The sequence below is a fragment of the Ovis aries genome, chromosome 6 (genome assembly GCF_016772045.2).
Source record: "Ovis aries strain OAR_USU_Benz2616 breed Rambouillet chromosome 6, ARS-UI_Ramb_v3.0, whole genome shotgun sequence".
Classification (NCBI taxonomy): Eukaryota; Metazoa; Chordata; class Mammalia; order Artiodactyla; family Bovidae; genus Ovis; species Ovis aries.
Window position 1 is genome coordinate 85,008,121 of NC_056059.1, and position 26,416 is coordinate 85,034,536.

Below are 26,416 nucleotides of genomic sequence, written 5' to 3' on the forward strand. Positions count from 1 at the left end.
TCTTCCAACAACACAAGAGAACTCTACACATGGACATCACCAGATGGTCAACAATGAAATTAGATTGATTATGTTCTTTTCAGCCAAAGATGAAGAAGTTCTATACAGTAAGCAAAATCAGGAGTGGAAACCGACTGTGGCTCAGATCATGAACTCCTTATTGCCAAATTCAGACTTAAATTGAAGAAAGTAGGGAAAACCTCTAGACCATTCAGGTATGATCTAAATCAAATCCCTTGTGATTATGCTGTGGAAGTGAGAAATAGATTTAAGGGACTAGTCTGATAGACAGGGTGCCTGATGAACTATGGATGGAGGTTTGTGACATTGTACAGGAGACAGGGATCAAGATCATCCTTAAGAAAAAAAAAAAAATCCAAAAAGCAAAATGGTTGTCTGAGGAGGCCTTACAAATAGCTGTGAAAAGAAAAGAAGCAAAAAGCAAAGGAGAAAAGGAAGATAAACCCATTTGAATGCAGAGTTCTAAGGAATAGCAAGGAGAGATAAGAAAGACTTCCTTAGTGATCAGTGCAAAGAAATAGAGGAAAACAATAGAATGGAAAGACTAGAGATCTCTTCAAGAAAATTAGAGATACCAAGGGAACATTTCATGCCAAGATGGGCTCAACAAAGGACAGAAATGGTATGGACCTAACAGAAGCAGAAGATATTAAGAAGAGGTGGCAAGAAAACACAGAAGGTACATGCAGAAAAGATCTTCAGGACCCAGATAATCACGATGGTGTGATCACTCACTGGTGCCAGACATCCTGGAATATGAAGTCAAGTGGGCCTTAGAAAGCATCACTATGAACAAAGCTAGTGGAGGTGATGGAATTCCAGTTGAGCTATTTCAAATCCTGAAAGATGATGCTGTGAAATTGCTGCATTCAATATGCCAGCAAATTTGGAAAACTCAGCAGTGGCCACAGGACTGGAAAAGGTCAGTTTTCATTTCAATCCCAAAGAAAGGCAATGCCAAAGAATGCTCAAACTATCACACAATTGCACTCATCTCACACTCTAGTAAAATAATGCTCAAAATTCTCCAAGCCAGGCTTTAACAGTAGGTGAACCGTGAACTAGATGTTCAAGATGGTTCCAGAAAATGCCAAGGAAACAGAATTCAAGTTGCCAACATCCTCTGGATCATCAAAAAAGCAAGAGAGTTCCAGAAAAACATCTATTTCTGCTTTATTGACTATGCCAAAGCCTTTGACTCTGTGGATCACAATAAGCTGTGGGAAATTCTGAAAGAAATAGGAATATCACTCCACCTTACTTGCCTCGAGAAATCTGTATTCAGGACAAGAAGCAAAAGTTAGAACTAGACATGGAACAACAGACCGTTTCCAAATAGGTAAAGGAGTATGTTAAAGATGTGTATTTTCATCCTGTGATGTTTGGATGTCATCACCAACTCAATGGAGATGAGTTTGAGTAAACTCTGGAAGTTGGTGATGGACAGGGAGGTCTGGTGTGCTGTAGTTCATGGGGTCACAAAGTGTTGGACACAACTGAGTGACTGAACCAAACTGATGCTTATATCCAAAGAGAAATCAGTCAGGAAGTTAAATTATAACAGCTCCACCTCAAGTAAATATATAAATAGCAGATGTGGAAAGCAACTGAAAGGGCAAAGTGTAGAACACTTCCAGATTATACAGTGTGTTTAATATTGGTTTGTCAGTCATCACACATTTAAATGTAAGTTAAATAAGCAGGGTGACAATATACAGCCTTGACGCACTTCTTTTCCTATTTGGAATCAGTCTGTTGTTCCATGTCCAGTTCTAACTGTTGCTTCCTGACCTGCATACAGATTTCTCAAGAGACAGGTCAGGTGGTCTAGTATTCCCATCTCTTGAAGAATTTTCCACAGTTTATTGTGATCCACACAGTCAAAGGCTTTGGCATAGTCAATAAAGCAGAAACAGATGTTTTCCTGGAACTCTCTTGCTTTTCCATGATCCAGCAGATGTTGGCAATTTGATCTCTGGTTGCTCTGCCTTTTCTAAAACCAGCTGGAACATCAGGGAGTTTATGGTTCACATACTGTTGAAGCCTGGCTTGGAGAATTTTGAGCATTACTTTACTAGCATGTGAGATGAATGCAATTGTTCAGTAGTTTGAGCATTCTTTGGCATTGCCTTTCTTTGGGATTGGAATGAAAACTGACCTTTTCCAGTCCTGTGGCCACTGCTGAGTTTTCCAAATGTGCTGGCATATTGAGGGCAGCACTTTCACAGCATCATCTTTCAGGATTTGAAATAGCTCAACTGGAATTCCATCACCTCCACTAGCTTTGTTCATAGTGATGCTTTCTAAGGCCCACTTGACTTCACATTCCAAGATGTCTGGCTCTAGATGAGTGATCACACCATCATGATTACCTGGATCATGAAGATCTTTTTTGTACAGTTCTGTGTATTCTTGCCACCTCTTCTTAATATCTTCTGCTTCTGTTAGGTCCCTACCATTTCTGTCCTTTATCGAGCCCATCTTGGCATGAAATGTTCCCTTGGTATCTCTAAGTTTCTTGAAGAGATCTCTAGTCTTTCCCATTCTGCTCTTTTCCTCTATTTGGAAGAAACACAAGCTGGAATCAAGATTCCTGGGAGAAATATCAATAACCTCAGATATGCAGATGACACCACCCTTATGGCAGAAAGTGAAGAGAAACTAAAAAGCCTCTTGATGAAAGTGAAAGAGGAGAGTGAAAAAGTTGGCTTAAAGCTCAACATTCAGAAAACGAAGATCTTGGCATCCGGTCCCATCACTTCATGGGAAATAGATGGGGAAGCAGTGGAAACAGTGTCAGACTTTATTTTTTTGGGCTCCAAAATCACTGCAGATGGTGACTGCAGCCATGAAATTAAAAGATGCTTACTCCTTGCAAGAAAAGTTATGGCCAATCTAGACAGCATATTCAAAAGCAGAGACATTACTTTGCCGACTAAGGTCCTTCTAGTCAAGGCTATGGTTTTTCCAGTGGTCAGGTATGGATGTGAGAGTTGGACTGTGAAGAAGGCTGAGCACCGAAGAATTGATGCTTTTGAACTGTGGTGTTGGAGAAGACTCTTGAGAGTCCCTTAGACTGCAAGGAGATCCACCCAATCCATTCTAAAGGAGATCAGCCCTGGGATTTCTTTGGAAGGAATGATGCTAAAGCTGAAACTCCAGTACTTTGGCCACCTCATGTGAAGAGTTGACTCATTGGAAAAGACTCTGATGCTGGGAGGGATTGGGGGCAGGAGGAGAAGGGACGACAGAGGCTGAGATGGCTGGATGGCATCACAGACTCGATGGACGTGAGTCTGAGTGAACTCCTGGAGTTGGTGATGGACAGGGAGGCCTGGCGTGCTGCTATTCATGGGGTCTCAAAGAGTAGGACACGACTGAGCGACTAAATTGAACTGAACATAGTTAAATACTGATGCCCTTGCACAGAACGTCAACTATATCTTGGAAGGAATAAAAAGTGTAAAAATAATAGCAAGTGAGAGGTCTTGTGACTGCAGCCCCTTTGACACAGAATTAGAAATAAAGTGACATCAGCAAGTTGGAGGGTTAAGAGGGTCCCAATACTTGTATCCCACATAAAATCTACAAAAACAATAAATGCACAATTAGGAACCATTGAAAAATATTTAGAACTAAAATTTAAATTCTCTTCGTTGGAAATTCAGTGTATTCTTTAAGATAATTTTCTCTGTGGTACACAAATTTACATATATTTACATATGTTTCATTTTATGTCCAAAGAAGAATGTCATGCTTATTTTTTGTAATTTTTGCAACTTGTTATTTACTTAGTAATGTGACATGGACAGTATTCAACAATATTGTCCATAATCCATCTGTTTTCTCTCATGCTGTACAACTATGTTGTAAGTTAGTTAGTGTGTTCATAAACTGATAGCAATTTAAGTGCTAGTGGGAATTCAGTATATAATTATGAACCCAACTATCAATGCAGGAAACATAAAAGATGTGGGTTTGGAAAATCCCCTGGAGGAGGGCATGGCAGGCCACTGCAGTATTCTTGTCTAGAGAATCCATGGACAAAAGAGCCTGGCAGGTTGCAGTCCATGGGGTGGCAGGAAGTCAGATACGACCTAAGTGACTTAGCATGCATGAACACATGCAAGCCTTTCTGAATGACAGATAACCAAGATGTAGAGTTGCAGTGTTAAACAGTACATTTAAATTTTATTTTCAAAGGGTATCTCCACATTATACAAACAGAAAAATAGTTCTCCCATATTATTTGTTCTGAAAATTATTTTTGGAAAATAGTTTGCTTTAAACAAATTTTAAATTATGAAAATATGATAACACATTTATAGAAGACTTGAAAAATGCAGTTACATATAGTTCCCTGTATATTACAATTTTTAGGTAGATAAGATTTTTAGTTAGAATTTCAATATCAAACTCTCAGAAATTAATAGAATTCATCTATAGAGAAGTAGAAGAATATAGTAGACCTGAAAAGCATCATGAATCAATTTAACATATTAAGATTTATGCATTTTTTACATAACCTTAGGACACAAATTCTACTCAAGTTCCTATAGACTATAAACTAGGAGATACTGAAACATATCCAGAGACATAAGTGACTTAATTTCCATTTCCCAAAGCACCAGTGACCTTTGTCCCTTTTTATATGTCATTGGCCATTTCACTTCTGTGACTTTCTTATTCATCTTCATCTATTTTCATATTGGACTATTTGACTTTTTTGGGGGGATTTGGAGTAATTCTCACTGTACAATAATGACAAACCCTTTTTTTGTTCTATAGATTTGTGGAAAATTATTTAGAGCTATATATGTGATTTAATAATATTATCTACTATGGTACCATAGTAATTCTATCTTTTTAAAACATGGTAATTATGTTGAGAGGCAGTATGGAAAATTCTATGGCACATTTTTCCTATCATTCCCTAAGCATCAATTTACTTTTAAATAATTTGAATAAATTATGCCTTAGACTGATGAGTGTTTGTTATATGACTTAAATGGTCCTCTTGGTCAATAAGACCCATTTCCTCACCTGGACCACCTTGATTATAAACTGCTTTCCTATGTGCAGTTTACAAAAGTGACTTCAGATTGCTGTCATTTGATTTACCAATTTTCCATAAACTTTATGTCATTTTTGTATTCTGTCCATTGTTATCTGATGTTATCTGATTATGTCAGTCAGAGGTGTCTGTGCACACCATGTGAAACACTGTTATAACATATTCAATGATTTTTTAGTAAAACTTCTGATTTAAAATAATAAATTTCAATATTTACGCATTTACTTTTATATAATTTTCACCAGCTGTCATCTGGGTACAACATTTTTCTAAATCTTAAACCATTAAAACATTCCTTGTAAACAAATTTTGAAAGGAGGTGCTGAACTGTGAAAAGCCATTTTGTCACAGGAAGATAGGAGCCTTTTCATAACTCCTTCCTGTTGGAATAAGCTGGAAGAATTCCACCTATGGGGCATTTCTGCTTTGGGACCCAAATACAGCTATTCCCTTTTCCTCTTCATTCCTGTTTCAGCAAATTTTCGGCAACGGAACAGAAAACATTTTGTGATGACAAATACAGCAGCTGCCACACAGGCCAGCAGGAACCCGATCACATCCAGAGAGTGGTACTGGAACCAGGTGAGATTGTGGGCGGCAGGTCGCAGGTACTTGGCTCCTTTGTGGCGCATGACAAATTCGATCCAGAAGACTGCTCGGTCAAGGGGCTTTATAGGCTGATCACGTTGAATGGTTGATAACCACATAGCATTCCGTTTATACCTGAAGGAAAATCAAAGAGACATCAATTTATAGAATGAACTAGAAAAGTTAAATATGTGAAATTTCCATGCAAAGAGAGGAAATGAGTGCCACATAGAGTGGAAGAACAATTGATTGTTTTTCTAAGAGATAATTATAGAGATCTAAGCTCATCAGCCGGGAGAAGGAAATGGCAACCCACTCCAGTATTGTTGGTGGAAAATTTCATGGACAGAGAATCCTGGCAGGCTACAGTCCATGGGGTCGCAAAGACCTGGATATGACTAAGCAACTGAACACACATACAGGAGCTTATGGGCTAGAATTTGTTGAAGGCATAGGATTTCAAGCTATGAAGAAAGAAGACAAGAGAGAAGCATCTGTAGCTTGAGAATGGAATAAGTTAAATTGTGAAGTTGAAAAGAAAAGAAATACATGACTTGAGCTATCCAGTAAGGAATTGTTAAGAGATCTGGCAGAGAAGCTTTGAAACACTATCATAATCCAGAGATAGGCGGTAAATACATTGTGAGCTTCAGAGACATGGCTAGACAGCACTGGCCAGGAGGTGGTGTTGACTTTGTATTAGTGAAGCAGTGGTTAAAGTGTGGAAGTGAATTGCCTTCGTTTGAATTTGCCTTCTGCCTCTTTTTTCTCAGACTTTTTGAATGGGAATATATACAGTATTTCTTAGTTATTATATACAGTGCAGTAAATTTTTCCTAATATTATTATTTTCCCTGCTAGTTATTTTAGAATACAGAGTGTGCCAAACATTTCACCTTCAGGCTTTCGAGTTTTATTTGTTTTTACTGTTGAAATGATGATGGACTAACAGACAAGGAAGGAGGAATAAAGCGATATGATGCATGAACTTTAAATAACAGTGTGGTAACAATGGAGGTAACTTCTCTCCCTGTTCTGTAAAAAACTCAGGGGGAGCATTGGGTATTTGAGAAGAGGGTAGTAGTTCAGAAATACTTTTAATAGAGTAGGGAAAGTTTATAATGAAGAAGTTACTTAATATGTATAATGGACTTAGTACAATGTGTGCCATTTCATAAATAGTCAATATATATCAAGCAGTACATTATCTTTGTTTGTTGATGCTAGCTTTACATTATTAAAAATTAAAAAAATACACAAAGATACTACACAGAGTTACTTTTACATAAGACTGCCTACTGAAACATATATTTCTTTTAAAAAGAAAGAAAACATTCTTCTTATGGCAGTCATTTAGTGTAATATTTGTGCTAAAATTAAAATTAAATAACACTGTTTTTAAAGCACAAATGACCATTGTCCTATTATTACCAATATAGTCTCAAAATGCTTTTTTCCAAAGTCATCATAAAACAATAGGGGGAAAATACATGCATCATATTTGTGATATTAGTAGTAATAATATTATTCAAGTTAAACCATGAAACAATTTGAAAACAAAATGTTTCTGGTTTCAAAAAATTTGGTTTTTACATAGGAATATCCCAACATGTCTTTTCAAAGTCAATTACTTTTTGATTTTACAGTTCTTCAAAACAAGACAAAAATAACCTAAAGAAGAACTAAGAATGTACCTACATTTGGGCTTCACAGGTGGCACTGGTGGTAAAAAATAAATAGTCTCAAAATAGTTGTAATTAGAGAGTTAATTAGATAGTTCTAGATGTTTATCTTTCATCTTTTATGGAAAAAATATTAGCACAGAAAATTTGAAAAGTGCTCAATGTAATGAGAATTTGGGATGGATCATGTCATGGTGATTTACTAAAATTAGACCATTTTAGAAGAGTCTAATGGAGAAGGCAATGGCACTGCACTTCAGTACTCTTGCCTGGAGGATCCCATGGGTGGAGGAGTCTGGTGGACTGCAGTCCATGGGGTTGCGAAGAGTAGGACATGACTGAATGACTTCACTTTTACTTTCATGCGTTGGAGAAGGAAATGGCAACCCACTCCAGTGTTCTTGCCTGGAGAATCCCAGGGACGGGGGAGCCTGGTGGGCTGACGCCTATTGGGTCCCACAGAGTCAGGCACTGAAGCGACAGCAGCAGCAGCAGCAGAAGAGTCTAACACATTTGAGGAATTCATACGCTGAAGGAAGGTCGTAAGTATGCAGATGAGTGCTTAAAAAGTTCATAGTTTCCTACTTTTACTTTGTTCTCAGTGCTTCCTCTTAATGTTTGTTACCACTGAGGGATTCTTCTCATTCTAATGAGGAGCTCTTTCAAAATTTCTCCACCATCCTTAAGCCTCTGACAAATCTTTCCTCTAAAGCCACTGAAAACACATAATGTGACCCAATAGGTTACTAATGACTATTTTCAAAGCATTGAGCAAATCTTACTCCTCATTGTTTTTACTGAAGACTCCTTGCTGCCTCTTGTGTCTTCCTATGAGAATGCCTCTAGAAATAATATGTGGTAAAAAATATATGTTTATATATATATATATATATACTCACGAAGGATTGTTAATGACTTGCTTCAGTGCATTGAGAAAATCTGTTTTTGACATTGTTTCCAAGTCCAATCTGACAGCTGCTCCCTTGGCCTTCACTCGGTTGATGTTATCAGGTTGCTCAGCAAACAAAGGAAGGCCCACCATAGGGACCCCGTGGTAGATGGCCTCATAAATGCCGTTGGTTCCACCATGAGTTATAAAGGCCTTGGTTTTTGGATGACCTAGGATTGTGTGAATTTCAGTAAAATTATTAATTAAAAGTCTTAAAAATGAGATAAGGGCATTAGAAGACACTGAAAGAAAGCAATGCTTTTCTTTCTTTCTCTCTCTCTCTCTTTTTTTTTTTTTTAATATAACCCTTGATTACACATAGGAAACTGCATTTAAATTGCTTTTGGAACTCAGTGCAAGAATCCACTAAGTCTGCTGGAGAGGTAAGTGAAGACTTCATGAAAGAAGTATTTTACCTTTTGAATATCATAAATGAATTCAAGATCGGCAGGTGAATAGCTTGAAAGAATAGTCTGCGTAAAATAAAGCGGATGAACAAAAATACCAGAGGAGGGCATGTCAGAAATATATTCTCTTAAAGAAACAGTAAAGTCATTCAGTCCGATAGAAAGGGTGACAAGGCCACAGGAAGGGTAATGGGAGTTGTTCAGGAGCCAGAGGAAGGAAAAGCTACATTACCATAATATGTGTAATTGCCTCAAGGAAATGATTGCAGATTTTTTCCTACAGAAAATGAAGGGTCATTGGTAATAAAAGAGGAGCCGGTATTTTTCAGTGGAACTTTTTTTTTTTTTTTTAGTGGAACTTAAAATATCTCTATGGGGGCGGGGGGAAGATAGAGAATTCAAAGACAGAACAACAGTCCATGAAGTTATTTAAAAGTTCATGATTAGAAAAGATTACAGCTAAAATAAGACACTTTGATTCTAACTATAAGGGACATCACTATGTTTAATAAAGTGACAGCTGCTATATTTTCTATTTTCACCTAGAGCTGGAAATAAAAATAAAGGAGTAAAGTTTTCTTTTTTAGTGTTTCAATAATAAATGCTCAGTAAGTTTGTTTCCTGTTGAAGTATGATCACTCTGCTCAGCTGTTACCCATGCTTTCAATTGCTCTACCAAGTCTCACCAAGAAGGTCATTCTGGGGGACCCACTTATACAGCCGAGTATTGGGTCCTAAGGTGTCTGGTTTCTTGCCATCGTATCTCCATAGAACCTGTTAAAGTAAAGAAAATATTCCATAAGTTGAACTTCAAGTTTATAGGGATAGAATTCTAAAGAGATTGAAGACATCTAGTTAAATGTCTTCCATATGACACTTTGTCATATTCCATATGACATTCAGCTGAAGCTGAAACTCCAATACTTTGGCCACCTGATGTAAATAACTAATTTTTTAGAAAAGACCCTGATGCTGGGAAAGATTGAAGGGAGGAGGAGAAGGGAACGACAGAGGATGAGATTGTTGGACGGCATCACCAACTCAATGGACTTGAGTTTGAGTAGCCTCTGGGAGTTGGTGATAGACAGGGAAGCCTGGTGTGCTGCAGTCCATGGGGTCGCAAACAGTCAGACATGACTGAGTGACTGAGCTGAACTGAGCTGAACTGATGACAGTTAAGGAAACAAGGACATGAGCTCTTAAGTAATAATATCTACTAATACACTGCCATCAATAGGAAGACCCACATTTTATGAACTTATTCAACCAGGTGTGGTATGCACTAATGACACCTTACATATGATGCCATAGAGAAATGAGATCTTGAACAGCAAATTTATAAATTTAAGAAATTGCTATGTGGTATCCATTCTATTAAAAAAAGTAGCAAGTTATTAATAACATACATTTATTTTGCTTTATGTCATACACTAGCTTTTATTTTTAAATTTAATTGTCTCTTACTGATTCCTTTTGGATTCATAGTAGGGACTTTACTTATATACACTTACTCATATAGCTTAAGTTATTTTTACTAGAGTTTTATATCTTTTGGTTTACAAAAATGAATACATTCAGTCAGCCACTTATGACAATATTTCTGCCTATTTAGTAATTTATTAATAGCAAGTTAATTAATGCTGTTTAGGAAGATAGCTTCTTGTAGATTACAAATTGTTAAACACTACTTCCAAGAAAAGTGTCTATTAGCAATTTTTGACATGAATCCAGTGTATTAGCACTTTTCTAGGTTAGGAAATTCTTTAACTTTAGAAAAGAAGAGTCTGTTAGCAATTTGTAAAACTATTTTTTTCTATACTCAGAGGTTTTTATTTTTATTTTAAAATATAAATTTATTTATTTTAATTGGAGGTTAATTACTTTACAACACTGTATTGGTTTTACCATACATCAACATGAATCTACAAAACAGCTGTTGGTAAAGTTCAAAAACTGTGGTGCTAAATTAGTACCAAGCAATCTTCATAAACTGGATTATAATTTTTAGTTGTTTAACTTCTACTTGCTATCTGAATGTAAAGTAGGTTTCCGGCGAAAAATTAGCATGTGTGGTTAGGAGAATACTGCAATATCAAATAGTAAACTAAAAAAGTAGTTCACAAACATCCAAAGACCCTTGCTGTATTTTATATATTAGAAAATAAGTTACTACTCTCTTTTATGGAAAAGGAGGCAGCTGATCCTTTTCCATGCCAGTCTTTCTCATGCTTGACTCCTTCTTACAGCCTATTTTCTTTCTTCAATTCAGAATAGCAATAGAAGCAGAGTCCATTAAGGACCAGACTTTACAATGCACCGGGTTCATCCAAAGGGCAGGACCCCACCTTCACCCTTTCTCTTTGCTCTTCCTGCCTCAGACTTTGGCAGGACCCAGTCAACCAAGGTGGCTGATGTTTCTCTTTCTTTGAATCACTCTGGCTATATGGATATCTGGCAGCAGCTTGTGGTTCCCTGACCATCCTTTCTCTGTGTAGCAACCAGAAAAGGACACTGAAGAAGGCTGTTTCAACATTTAGGAGAACGAAAGGGGTTGGGATTTCCTGGCAGGTAGAAATTGCATGGCACATTTCAGATTTTTGTCAGTATTGCTTAACATTATTGTATTATTGGGCTTCCCTGGTGGCTCAGATGGTAAAGAGTCTGCCTGCAGTGCTGGAGACCTGGGTTTGATCTCTGGGTTGAGAAGATCCCCTCAAGAAGGAAACGGCAACCCATTCCATTATTCTTGCCTGGAAAATCCCATGGACAGAGGAGTCTGGCTACAGTCCACAGGTTTGCAAAGAGTCGGTATTATGCCTACTGTTAAAATTTAACCTCTGAGAACACCTGTATATATATATTGTGTCCTCAGGAGCCCTTCAAGGTAAAGGAGTAAACTACATAACAGAATCTGAGATTTCTTTTCCCGCCTACAACACTATTATAATGCCAAAATTTATACTGCTGCTGCTGCTGCTGCTAAGTCACTTCAGTCGAGTCTGACTCTGTGTGACCCCAGAGACGGCAGCCATCAGGGTCCCCCGTCCTTGGGATTCTCTTAAATATATCTCTTCTTGATTATAATGTTAGTCCAAAGCTACTGTCAATCAAAAACACTCTATACCACTCTAGCATCTGCCATGTATATTTTTGTTTTTTTTAAAATAAATATTTCAGATAAGTTGGAGCTATCCTAGTAGTTTACCTTTCTTGCAAAAATTTTCTGTAATTAGACTTTTTATAGAGTTTAACAGACTCATTAGTTGCTGCTGTCATTCAGTTGCTAAGCTGTGTCCAATGCTTCGCGACCCCATGGACTGTAGCCCACCGGGCTCCTTTGTCCATGGGGTTTTCTAGGCAAGCCACTGGAGTGGCTTGCCATTTCCTTATCCAAACGATCTTCTCAACCCAAGGATCAAGCCTGAGTCTCCTGCATTGACAGGCATACTCTTTTACTGAGCCACCAGAGAAGCCCAACTTGTTAAATAGTTGTCCATTATTAAGTTACTGTTGTGTACCTTTTGTGGAATCTCGGCAAGAGCTGATGCAATCATATTGGCTCTTTCTTCTGTCATGTTAGTGACCATTGATCCCAAAGTAAACACCACAATACCATTTTCTCCAGAGCTCTGCACAAACTCTTCTATTTCCTGTGAAAAAAACATTTGCTCCATCACAAAAGAGCAACAGCATAGCAAACATTAACTGAAGGGTGGCTACAAACACTATAGATAGGAATTAATAGTGACTTTTAAAAAAAATGGCAAAATATCCATAAGATAAAATTTACCATCTTCATCATTTCTAAGTGTATAGTTCAGTAGTGTTAAGTATATTTGTCTTGTGGAACCAATCTCTAGACATTTTTCATTTCAAAACTAGACGTCTATGTCCATTAAGAAGCACCATTTCTTCTTTGCCCAGCCCCTGGAGACCTTCATTCTACTCTACGTTTCTACAAACTTGAGAGTCTAGCAATCTCATAAAAACTGAATTGTACAGTATTTGTATCTTTGTGATGGATTATTTCACTTAGCCTAAGGTTCATCCATGTTTTGCCTTGTTTCATATTTCCTTTTAAGGGCTGAGTTATATTTCATTGTTTGCAGACACCACATTTTTTTTTTTTTTTTTGGCTTTATCTGTCGATGGATGCTTGGGTTTCTTGAACCTCTTGGCTCTTGTGAATACTGCTTTCATGAACATGGTGTGTAAATATCTCATCCTAATTTCATAACTAACTTCAATTTTTCATATATATCCCCAGAAGGAGAATTGTTGACCTATTGAGAGTCCCTTGGACTGCAAGGAGATCCAACCAGTCCATTCTGAAGGAGATCAACCCTGGGATTTCTTTGGAAAGAATCATGCTAAAGCTGAAACTCCAGTACTTTGGCCACCTCATGCAAAGAGTTGACTCATTGGGAAAGACTTTGATGCTGGGAGGGATTGGGGGCAGGAGAAGAAGGGGACGACAGAGGATGAGATGGCTGGATGGCATCACGGACTCTATGGATGTGAGTCTGAGTAAACTCGGAGTTGGTGAGGGACAGGGAGGCCTGGCATGCTGCGATTCACGGGGTCGCAAAGAGTCAGACATGACTGAGCGACTGAACTGAAGTGAACTGGACTGAACTGAACTGATGGTAATTCTATTTTTTATTTTTTGAGGAATCTCCATAGGGTTTTCATTAATAGCTCTCTTTTAAACAGATGTTATCCCTGAGAACCTTGGGAAGGAGATATGTAATATGAGGTTAATTTCTTCTAATATGTGTATTTGTGTAAATGTGTATGTGTGTAAAAGCAAGAAAAAGACTATAGTGAGGAGATACTATTAAACAATGCTACACTCAGATTCTTCATCAGTAATGTCATTGATTACTAACATAGATTATTGGAAAAATTTGCTTCCCTTGTGGCTCAGTTGGCAAAGAATCCACTTGCAATGTGGGAGACCTGTGTTTGATCCCTCGGTTGGGAAGGTCCCCTGAAGAAGGGAACGGCAACCCACTCCAGTATTCTGGCCTGGAGAATTGCATGGACTGTACAGTCCACAGGGTCACAGAGAAAGAACTGGACACAACTGAGCAACTTTCAGTTTCACTTTTTGCTTCATCTTAATTATTTATTATTATAATCCTACTAAATCATTTATTTATTCCATACATTCTGGTGAGTTATTTTAGTTTCATCATTTGTATTTTATTTTCCTGACTATTAGTACTAAGAAAAAGATGATTCTAATGACTTTCTCATTCTTTCAGCTCTGTAATTCTTATACCTTACCTTAAACTTTGCCAATATTTCCCAGACTCTCTCTCTAAATTACTAATCACTGACAATGAGGAGTCTGGTATTGCTGTTTGTATGTTGTAAGAAAGAGTCCTATGAGTCCTATATGTAGAACCCAGAGATATATCTGTGTATTTATATATTTGAGTGATCATATTGCTGAGTTTGTTTCAGTTCAGTTCAGTTGCTCAGTCGTGTCTGGCTCTTTGCGACCCCATGAACCACAGCATGCCAGGTCTCCCTGTCCATCACCAACTCCTGGAGTACACCCAGACTCATGTCCATTGAGTTGGTGATGCCATCGAACTATCTCATCCTCTGTCGTCCCCTTCTCCTCCTGCCCTCAATCTTTCCCAACATCAGGGTCTTTTCAAATGAGTCAGCTCTTCGCATCAGGTGGCCAAAGTATTGAAGTTTCAGCTTCAAATTCAGTCCTTCCAATGAATATTCAGGACTAATCTCCTTTAGGATGGACTCGTTGAATCTCCTTGCAATCCAAGGAACTCTCAAGAGTCTTCTCCAACACCACAGTTCAAAAGCATCAATTCTTCAGCGCTCATCTCTCTTTATAGTCCAACTCTCACAATCATACATGACCACTGGAAAAACCATAGCCTTGACTAGATGGACCTTTGTTGGCAAAGCAATGTCTCTGCTTTTCAATATGCTGTCTAGGTTGGTCATAACTTTCCTTCCAAAGAGTAAGCGTTTTTTAACTTTGTGGCTGCAATCACCATCTGCAGTGATTTTGGAGCCCCCCAAAATAAAATCTGACACTGTTTCCACTGTTTCCCTATCTATTTCCCATGAAGTGATGGGACCAGATACCATGATCTTAGTTTTCTGAATGTTGAGCTTTAAGCCAACTTTTTCACTCTCCTCTTTCACTTTCATCAAGAGGCTCTTTAGTTCTTCACTTCTGCCATAAGGGTGGTGTCATCTACATATCTGAGGTTATTGATATTTCTCCTGGCAATCTTGATTCCAGCTTGTGCTTCTTCCAGCCCAGTGTTTCTCATGATGTACTCTGCATAGAAGTTAAATAAGCAGGGTGACCATATATAGCCTTGACATACTCCTTTTCCTATTTGGAACCAGTCTGTTTTTCCATGTCCAGTTCAAACTGTTGCTTCCTGACCTGCTTACAGGTTTCTCAAGAGGCAGATCAGGTGGTCTGGTATTCCCATCTCTTTCAGAATTTTCCACAGTTTATTGTGATTCACACAGTTAAGGGCTTTGGCGTAGTCAATGAAGCAGAAATAGAGGGTTTTCTGGAACTCTCTTGCTTTTTCCATGATCCAGAGGATATTGGCAATTTGATCTCTGGTTCCTCTGCCTTTTCTAAAACCAGCTTGAACATCTGGAAGTTCACGGTTCGCGTATTGCTGAAGCCTGGCTTGGAGAATTTTGAGCATTATTTTACTAGCATGTGAGATGAGTGCAATTGTGTGGTAGTTTGAGCATTCTTTGGCATTGCCTTTCTTTGGGGTTGGAATGAAACCTGACCTTTGCCAGTCCTGTGGCCACTGCTGAGTTTTCCAAATTTGCTGGCATATTGAGTGCAGCACTTTCACAGCATCATCTTTTAGGATTTGAAATAGCTCAACTGGAATTCCATCGCCTCCACTAGCTTTGTTCATAGTGATGCTTTCTAAGGCCCACTTGATTTCACATTCCAGGATGTCTGGCTCTAGGTGAGTGATCATACCATCATGATTATCTTGGTCTTGAAGATCTCTTTTGTACAGTTCTTTTGTGTATTCTTGCTACCTCTTCTTAATATCTTCTGCTTCTGTTAGGTCCATACCATTTCTGTACTTTATTGAGTTTGTTTGCACTTTCTTAATGTCACAGTAGGAGGTACTATGCGTAACTGCTGTGAATGTGTAGTTCACATCAAACTAAATAAAGCTACTGGTGAAGCTGTCTTTGCTGGAATTCTTTTAGAGTTATTCTATTGAGTAACCCCAGATCCTCATCAGTTCAAAGTAATTTTGTCACTAATATGCTAGAATAAATCCACATTCCTCAATGTACTCTCCTAAAAAAATTGTATGCTTGGAATTATATCAGAATTATTTTGTCTTGTAGTGCTTTATACTTTCCAATATAAATTTTTTATCTTCTATATTAGAATAATTCCATGTTCCTCACTGTACTCTATTACAAAAAAAAAAAAAATGCAGAGAAGCAGGTTTCCTGAGTAGCTAGTGAAAATGATGTACGTCTCTTTTAAACTTCTTTCCTTTTTTTTGTTTTCAATTTATTATTTTTCTCTTCTGGAGAATAATGACTCAACCCTTCCATCATAAAATGTATATTTTTTGACCCTACTTATGATCACAAAACATTTTTTAACCTATTTTTAACAGAGAAAAAAAATGGAATCTTTTTTCAAACTTTAACCTTGCAGATTACATTGTGTAGAAAATTCTTTAAAGATGTAATTTCACCCTGATGATATCAGTCTCAATATGAAGGTAAGTGAACTTTCCTATGACTAACATGGTGTGTGCATACTCAGTTGCATCAGTTATGTCCTAGTCTTTGCGACCCTGTAGGACTGTAACTTACTAGTCTCCTCTGTCCATGGGATTCTCCAGGCAAGAATACTGGAGTGGGTTGCCATGCCTTCCTGCAGGGAATCTTCCTGACCCAGGGATTGAACACACATCTTTGGCTCCTGCATTACAGGTGGATTCTTTACCACTGAGCCATCAGGAATGACTGACTCATATGGTACATCCAGGTCGTAGGTATATTTCCAGTGACCTTTAGCAGTATTTAAAGTTACGTGTCTTCAGTATTTTGTCTCATTGTCTTATTACTCAAAGCTGATTTTTCTCTGCTCTGGAAGATTCATCTCTATCATATTGTAATACAGCCTTTCTTTAAAAATTAATCACTGATGTGGACTGATTATTCTCCTTCTCTGACATCTTTATGAAAATAACACAAGCTTATGGCAAAAGCATGCAGAATACAAAAAGTTATAAAAATGAAATAAGGTATACTACTGAGTAAGGATATCCTTAGTTTAAAATTCACACACTTTTTTAAAAGAATAAAATATATTTGACATAAAGCATTATGTAACTTAAGGCATATAATGTATTGATTTGATACATTTATATATTGTAATAGGTTTGCCATTTTAATGATGTGTGCATCTCCATAATGTCACACAATTATATTTTCTTTTTCTGTGATTGTAATAACTAAGATCTAGTCTCAGAATGATTGATGATTGATGATTATAATATTGTTGTCTACATTCATTGGTCTGTATCCTATATCTCTAGCACTTATTTACTCTGAGATGCAAGTTTGTACCCTTAAAAGCATCTCTTTATTTCTCTCAGCCCTTAGCCCCTGGTAACCACTACCATATCACTCTCCTTTATTAAAAGTCTGACCTTTTTTAGTTTCCTCAAACAAGGGATGGGTGTGTGTGCTTAGTCACTCAGTTGTGTCTGACTCTTCGCAACCCCATGGACTGTAGCCTGCCAGGCTCTGCTGCCCATGGGAATTCTCCAGGCAAGAATACTGGAGTGGGTTTCCATGCCCTCCTCATACAAGGGATATCATACAGTATTTGTCTTTGTCTTTTCAAAAAGATAAACAAAAATGACAAACTTTAGCTAGAGTAACAAGGGAAAGAAGACTCATAAATGAAGTTAGAAATGAGAGAGAAGACATTAAACTGATATCACAAAAATACATAGGGTCATAAGTTACTGCTGTGTAGAATTATATACCAACAAATTACGTACCACAAAGAAAAGATAAAGTCCTAGAAATACATAATAAGTCAAGACAGAATCAGGAAGAATTAGAAAATTTGAATAATTATAATGAGTAAAGATATTGAACCAGTAATCAAAAATCTCCCAACACAGATAACACCAGGACTAGAAGTCTTCACTGACAAATTCTATAAAATATTAATATTTTCCGTTGCTGTTGTTGAGTCACTAAGTTGTGTCTGACTCTTTGCAACTCCATGGCCAGTAGCATGCCAGGCTCCATGGGGTTTTCCAGTCAAGAATACTGAAATGGATTGCCATTTTCTTCTCCAGGGGATCTTCCCAGATCAGGGATTGAAAGTGTGTCCCCTACATTGGCAGGCAAATTCTTTACCACTGAGCCAACAGGGAAACCAAATTATACATTCTTTTTTTCCTCCCTATTTGTGTATGTATTGTAAATTCTCAATGATCTTAGTTTAACTTAGAATAAAATTTATTTCCTGGTCCATAGAAATATGTGAATTTCAGAATTTGGAGGAAAGAATTCTGAAAACTATGGAGGAATTTGATGCTGGTGACAAAGTCTAAAAAAAAAAATCTAAAATATTCCTTCAAGGTCAGGGAACTGCATCCACCATGACACACAAGGAAATGGTCATCACTGCATTGTTGTCCAAGCTCTTTAACTTGGAGAGCCCCATGTCCACACTAACTTCTGAGCCCATTCTCAGGTCTTCTTTGGAGGCCGCAAGCAAAGTTATATCAACAAGGAGAAAGACTATATGACCAAAAATGCCCCCTACCCAAGGGGTTCTCTCCTAAGATAATTTTCCCAGGCTTTAGAAATGGCTTCTAAATTGCAAGGTTCTTTCTTATTTTGGGTTCCAGGGACCCTAGGTATCCACTGGTTGGAACTCAAAGATTCTTAAACTCCCCTGGGGTAGGGACATTTAACATGCATATGTGTGATTTTTTTTCTTCTGCCGAAGTATAAACATTATAAGAATCAAAATAATATTAAAGGGAGATTTTCATCTCTGTACATCAAAGAACTGTAAGTACCATTAGTTCAAATATGGTTGATGAAAATTGTATGAAACTTATCATGAAGTCTTTCATTAGAAAAGACAGTAAGTTAATATCATTTTTGCTTTTTCAACCTGAATCTCTTTAGTTCTCCCACCTGATTCACTTGTCATCTTTTAGGAGTTTCACAGTTACATTTCAGAGACTGCTTAAACAGTATGGACCTCATATTGTAAACAATGTTATGACTCTCTGAAGAGAATACGAATTTCTCCTCCAAATATGTCTATGTAAACTTGTAATATAGTTTAAAAAGCCAAAGAAAGGAAAGTAGTAATTCTGAGAGTATGAAGCTCCATAGAGACTAAAGTGGGATCTCTGTCAGTCCCTCAGACATATCCCCTCATAGCATGAAGCTCATGCTCAGTACTTACTCCAAGGGCTGAGAATCATTGCTTCAAAAACTTTTCCTAAAAAATTAAACAGGAGAGAAGGAACATTTCTAAACTCATTCTACAAGGCCAATATTGCACCTTGATATCAAATACACAAGAACATTATAAGTAAAGAAAACTATATGCCAATATCCATGGTAAATATATATACAAAAATTCTCATCCAAATATCAGGAAACCAAATTCAACAACACATTAAAATAATCGTATACCATGACCAAGTAGAATTTATCCATAGGATGCAAAGATGGTTCAACATCCAAATCAATAGATGTAATACATAGCATTAATAAAATAAAAGGTAAAATAACTTGATTATCTCAAGAGATGGAGAATAACATTTGACAAGATAACATCCTTTCCTGATAAAACCTCCTATATGTTGGGTGTAGAAGGAACATACTTCAACATAATAAAGACCATATATGATAAACCCAAAGCTAATATGATCAACAATGAAAATTTGAAAACTTTTTCTCTAAGATCAGGAACAAGACATGGATGGCCTCTCACACTCATTCAACATAGTATTAGAAGTCCTAGCTAGATAAATGAGGCAAGACAAAAAAATAAAAGGTATCCAAATCAGAAAGGAAGAAGTAAAATTGTCACTCTTCTTTTTTTGGATGACATAATTTTTTTGTACAGATAATCCCAGAGGTTCAACCAAAAACCTGAACTAATCTACAAATTCAGTAAAGTTATAGTATAAAAAATCAACATAGAGAAATTAGTTGCATTTTTCTATACTAATAATGAAACATCTAAAAAGTTATGCTATTTACTATATGATCAAAGATAATAAAATAACTAGAAATAAACTTAACCAATGAAGTGAAAACTCTGCACAATTATAAGACTTTGTTGGAAGAAACAGCAGAAAAAAACAAATACATGGAAAAACACAATGTTTTCATGGATCATAAGAGATAATACTGTTGAAATATCCACGCTACTCAATGCCAGCCAGAGCATCACTCCTACCAATTTCAAATTCTACTACAAAGCTATAATATTTAAGACAATATGATATTGGCCTAAAGATAGACAAATAGAACAGTGAAAGAGAATGCAAGGTCCAGAATTAAAACTGCATTTATAGTCAATATTTGACAAGGAAGACAAGAACACCTAACTGGGAAATGTTAGTCTATTCTTTGTCTTCTGAGAAAACTAAGCACATGCAAAAAAGTGAAAGGAAATCCCTATTGTACACATTTCACAAAAATGAATCAAAGACTTCACATAAGACTAGACAGCATAGTAGTCTTTAAAAAAAAAGTGGAGACAAGCTTCCTTAATATTGGCTTTGAAAATGATGTTTTTGAATATGACACCAAAATCATGATAGAAGAAAAAATCAACGATAGGACCATATCAAACTTGAAAGCTTCTTCACAGCAAAAGAGACAATCACCAAATGAAAATACAAGCTACAGAATGGGAGAAAAGTTTTTCAAATCACATACTCAATGAGGAATTGATATCAAAACTATTGATGCATTTTGCCAAAAGTCAATTCTTTAAAAAGTAATGAAAATTTCTGAGAACCTAATAATTAATAAAAAAGTTATTGTTTGAAGGAATAGTTTTTCTATATAATGAAATCTTCACAGTAATTGGCTTGGATTCAAATCTTGTTTTACAACTTAATAACAACAGGTACATTTACTGATTATTATCATTATCCTACTGTTCATCTTTCCTTGTCATTCTCCCTTTCCTTCCAACCTCCCTTCGTACTAACACTATCATGTTCCTGAAATGAGAATGGTGAAATCTTTCAAAATACATGGTTAGGTAGTGAAGAACTGTCACTAATCTTATTTCACCCTTTGGACACTATGAAAATTACCATAGATAACTCAAACAATTTGCAATCCAAAGAGTTTTCCCTTTGAAAAAGATACCAGTTTAATTTTTCCACCAATAATGAGTAGACAAAAGGATCTTTTAAGAGATCACAAAATAGTTTGCTGAAGATTATTTGCTTCCTATTTAAGTTTTAACTAAATTTAAAATGAATCATTTTAATTTATAACATTATATTCTTGCTTTCCTTCATTAGAAATAGAGCCCTATGAACTGAAGAAATTTTATAATTGGACAGTTTTCAGATTCAAGTGGCACAAATTGTTTGGTCTTTATCATAATCTGCAGAATTTATGATTCCTATATAGGCAGTGTGCATTTTCACTGTGTTCATTCTGTCAGGATGCTATGATGTTGAGACCTACACTCCTTAAGAGAGTTTTGCTGAGGTTTTTGTATAAGGTCAAGGTAAGCAGAAAACACTTGGCCTAATAGATGAAGTTATTCCTTTTATGCTGTAAGCTATAAAACCCTGGGATTTCAAATGAGGACTGGTTTAAAAGCTGATGTGAAGGCAAGGAAATGTTGTATTTGGCTGAAAAAATTGTTAGGGCATACATTTATGTTGTCGAAAAATAATTTTCATTTTGTCTGGAGCACAGGTGAACAGAGTCAATCCTCAGAAAATAATTCTACCTTTTCATCTTGCTCATTTAATTGCTGAAACCTTAAGAAATTCTTAACATTAAAATTTTAAATTGTTATTAAATTATATTTTATTAAATTACTTTTATTAACTTAATTTTTTTCTAATAAAAAAACTTTAAAAATTTATTTTAAAATCACTTCATGGGATATCTGCTTTCTAGGATTTTGCTGGAGAGCATGATCTTGATGTGTTAGGAAACCAGTCTTGATTCAATTAGTAATTAAATCCAGGTGGCTGGCACACATTGGGCTATTGATAGTATGTAATAGCAGATGGGGAAACAGTGTCAGATTTTATTTTGGGGGGCTCCAAAATCACTGCAGATGGTGACTGCAGCCATGAAATTAAAAGACACTTACTCCTTGGAAGAAAAGTTATGACCAACGTAGATAGCATATTCAAAAGCAGAGACATGACTTTGCCGACTAAAGTCCTTCTAGTCAAGGCTATGGTTTTTCCTGTGGTCATGTATGGATGTGAGAGTTGGACTGTGAAGAAGGCTGAGCGCTGAAGAATTGATGCTTTTGAACTGTGGTGTTGGAGAAGACTCTTGAGAGTCCCTTGGACTGCAAGGAGATCCAACCAGTCCGTTCTGAAGGACATCAGCCCTGGGATTTCTTTGGAAGGAATGATGCTAAAGCTGAAACTCCAGTACTTTGGCCACCTCATGCACAGTGTTGACTCATTGGAAAAGACTCTGATGGTGGGAGGGATTGGGGGCAGGAGGAGAAGGGGACAACAGAGGATGAGATGGCTGGATGGCATCACTGACTCGATGGAGTGAATCTGAGTGAACTCTGGGAGATGGTGATGGACAGGGAGGCCTGGCATGCTGCGATTCATGGGGTTGCAAAGAGTCAGACACAACTGAGCGACTGAACTGAACTGAGCTGAATAGCAGCAAAATAACAATACTTAATATTTCTTCTAGACCACTGAGTTTGTGTCAGGGACATTTTGGATGTTTCATATGTACAGTTTTTTTTCCCCACAGGAACAATATGAGGTTGGTACTATTATCATGACTTAGTGTGGTCATATCGTTACCATCCTTGTTTCCTTTATTTCATAGCAACTTGCTAAATGGTGTCCCTTTCTACTCTTCCTCCTTTACAATCCAACCCAGTGACTATATCTTATGTAGATTTATTTTTTTTAATGTGATCAAATCTTTCCCTTGACCCTTTTAAAGTTCTACTGAACACCTTTACTAGATGCTTCAAACTCCTCATAATTATCTGTCTCCAACTTACCTCTTCAGCATCATCTGACTCAGCTTCTTCCTTTTTTGATGGAACTTGGACTTCTTGGCTACTATTATTACTACTCAACCTGCTTTCCTTTTGTATCCACTTCTGCCCTCAGTTCAGTTCAGTTCAGTTCAGTCGCTCAGTCGTGTCTGACTCTTTGCGACCCCATGAACTGCAGCATGCCAGGCCTCCCTGTCCATCACCAACTCCCAGAGTTCACTCAGATTCATGTCCATCGAGTCAGTGATGCCATCCAGCCATCTCATCCTCTGTTGTCCCCTTTTCCTCCTGCCCCCAATCCCTTCCAGCATCAGAGTCTTTTCCAATGAGTCAACTCTTTGCATGAGGTGGCCAAAGTACTGGAGTTTCAGCTTTAGCATCATTCCTTCCAAAGAAATCCCAGGACTGACCTCCTTCAGAATGGATTGGTTGGGTCTCCTTGCAGTCCAAGGGACTCTCAAGAGTCTTCTCCAACACCACAGTTCAAAAGCATCAATTCTTCGGTGCTATACCTTCAATTATTCCTGAATGTCCTTTGGATCTCACCTTAATTATTAAAGACTCAGAGATATTTCTGTGATTGCTGCTAGATGTTTCCTTATCATTGTGGTCTTTCCATATTGTAAAAATTAACACACAAGTTTTATTACTTGTTTGTATTCTGTCTTTCCAGGTAAAGTGTCAAGTGGCAGAAACTGGGTCTCTGCCATTTCTCTGCATATTATCACTTACTTCTGGAATATGCTAGTCACTTTATAATTATTTTTAATGAGTGTCTGATGCTTTATTATGCATTAAATGATGAAATCATAATTTAACTGACATATTCTCAAAATCTCCCAGATATCCCTCTTTTATTCTGTAATGTTAATGAAATTCAGATACTTGTATTGGTGTGGGATATGAGTTTCTAATTGGAAGTCACTTTAGTTTCCTATGTCACTTTCACTATATTAAACATTATAAATAAAGAATGCAAAATTATTCCTACTGAAAATGCAAAGTTAAAGAAGCACAACAGATAAGAGTAGGTGACCTTAGGCAGAGGTTTGGCAGGTTTGCAGTGGAGGCCTCCAATAAATTCAACATTTGGTAGTAGCGGGCAAGGATATTCAAAATCCCAGTAGGATCGAAAGAGCCAAAATTCAGCTTTCTCCATTGTCTCTAATAATGTAGTCGGTCTTCCTGGAAGGAAGAAAAAAAAAACAAACAAACAAGACTCAGATCAAATGAAAATATTGCCATATATATATATGTTATGTAAGTTTTGGAAAAGAGATTGGAATGATGTAGCCAAAGATGTTTGAATGTTTCTATTCTTTGATAAAGCCAATATATATGTATGTGTATAATATATATTAAACATAAAATATCTGAAAACTGAACTACATAAATAAAAAAAATAATGCTACCTAGAAGCTTGTGTTACATATATGTGTGTAACTCTTCAATCTATGTGTCTTCATTTATTAAGACATTTTATGAGTTTTCTAGTGACTTTTTTCAAGTTAAAAAAGAAGTTTAGTAGGATGGATATACAAATTCTTAGAGAAGTTCTAAGTGTTTCAATTTGTGGTTTATGACTTCCTGGAGTGTCCTGTACTAATAATGGACCATAAGATTATATCTTACCCTATCATTTAATGTTTCTATACTATTTATGAGATTGATGGAACATTTTATATTTTCTTTTCATCATTTTACTTATAATAGACAAATTTCTGTGACTTCATACAAACTTTTATTCCAAGGAAAGTTAGGACTTCTTGCCACCAACTAAAAACCTGACTTACCTAGTACTTCACTGTAAAACTGGTCCCACTTCTTCTCATTTAACATCTGGAAGTAAAAGTCAAAATAAAGTACATATATCATATTTTTGACCCTCTCCATGAATGTCATGTGATCACTTAATTCAGACAATATAACAGGCACGTAGGATGGTGAGTATGGAAGTTTCCCACTCTTCCTTTCAATTGAATAACCGGGAGTGAAGCGCACACTGTACACTAATGGTACTTTAAGTATCTCAGCCAGCAGCTCTCCACAGGGTCCAACGGTATCTGCAAGGACAACATCAAACCTTGATTCATGTAGTTTTGTCATAAGTTTCTTGTTTGAAACAAGTTCTTTACAGATTGTTAGAGTAAGATCAGAATAGTCCTCAAATAAGCTTTGCAGTAACAAAGGAAATGTCCAAAATGAATTTGCCAGTTCTGTCCATTTCCTGACAAAATGCTTCAAAGCATTCTCAAAATCATCTTTAGTTAAAGATACTGAGAAATTCTCAAATTTGATGGCAGATGGTTTGTTGAGATCAATAAAAATGGAAGCTGAAGATGTTAAAACGGTCACCTCATGACCCCTCATGGCAAGTTCATCCAGAATTATCTTCATATTCATCCAGTGACTATATTCCACTGGCCACACCAGCACCTTTCCACAACTCCCACCGCTAAAGTAACAAGTCAGCTGTAGCAGCAGCAGAAGCGAGAGCCATTTCATAGACATCATGTTCATATGCAGTACTTCTTTAAAATAATTGTATCCTTTGGCCATTGCTCAGGCTTATAGCCGAAGAGAAATCAATCTGGAAGTTAAATTATAACTCCTACATTTCCAGCCAATACATGATATGAACAGTCAGCAGGTGCGGCAAGCAGTGAAAGGGCAAAGTGTAGAACACTTCCAGATAACAGTGTGTTTAATGTACTGTTTTGCCAGTGCTATCACTCATCTGCAAGTCAAGGATCTTGTACAAATTCACTATGTTATGTAAGAGATAAGACTAGTGTAAAAACAGTAGGAATGAGAGGCATTTTTATTTGCAGTCTCCTTGACACAGAATTTGAAATAAGGTGATATCTTCAAGATGGAGGTCTAGGAGGTCCCAACACTTGTATCCCTCACAAAAACAACAAAAGTAATGAATGAACAAGTACAAACCAATGTAAATTATTTGGGGAAAGTTCTGTTATAATGAAGGAGTAGAAACCCTGAAGAAGGCAAAGCGAAAACTGAAGATGTCCATGTAAAAAACATGGAAAATATTTTACATACATAACAACATCCTTCAATTCAAACCAGCTTGGCAGCATTAAGGATCCCTCCAACAGGATCTTCCCCATGGAAAGAAAGAGAGCAGAATTCCAAAGAGCATCACCTCTGTAAGCATCTGCAGCCTTTGTTATTGAGGACTTCCACAGTCTTCACCGGCACTGATTCCATTTGACAGAACTGCCAAAAGTCCCTGCTGCTGTGTCTTTCCTGAGACTGGAAATGTCACTGTGGTGAAACCTGAGCTTGAGGCCCCATCACTCCTGTACCTTGCTTTCCTTGGTTGAGATGTTACAGTGCCTTGCCATCTATGAGACTGAAGCTGCTGCTCTGTGTTCTGGC

The 26,416-nt window shown here is 37.0% G+C and overlaps 1 protein-coding gene across 1 annotated transcript; it reads right to left on the reverse strand.

Moving 5' to 3' along the window:
- Positions 1-4,184: 4,184 nt before the first annotated feature.
- LOC101116729 (UDP-glucuronosyltransferase 2B31-like) lies at positions 4,185-25,589 on the reverse strand. The gene is made up of 6 exons (XM_004009869.6): positions 24,811-25,589; positions 24,054-24,202; positions 12,240-12,371; positions 9,408-9,495; positions 8,265-8,484; positions 4,185-5,818 (listed from the first exon to the last, which is right to left on the reverse strand). Exons 1-6 carry the CDS (start codon positions 25,574-25,576, stop codon positions 5,539-5,541), a joined length of 1,635 nt encoding a protein of 544 aa, XP_004009918.4. The 5' UTR covers positions 25,577-25,589; the 3' UTR covers positions 4,185-5,538.
- Positions 25,590-26,416: the final 827 nt, after the last annotated feature.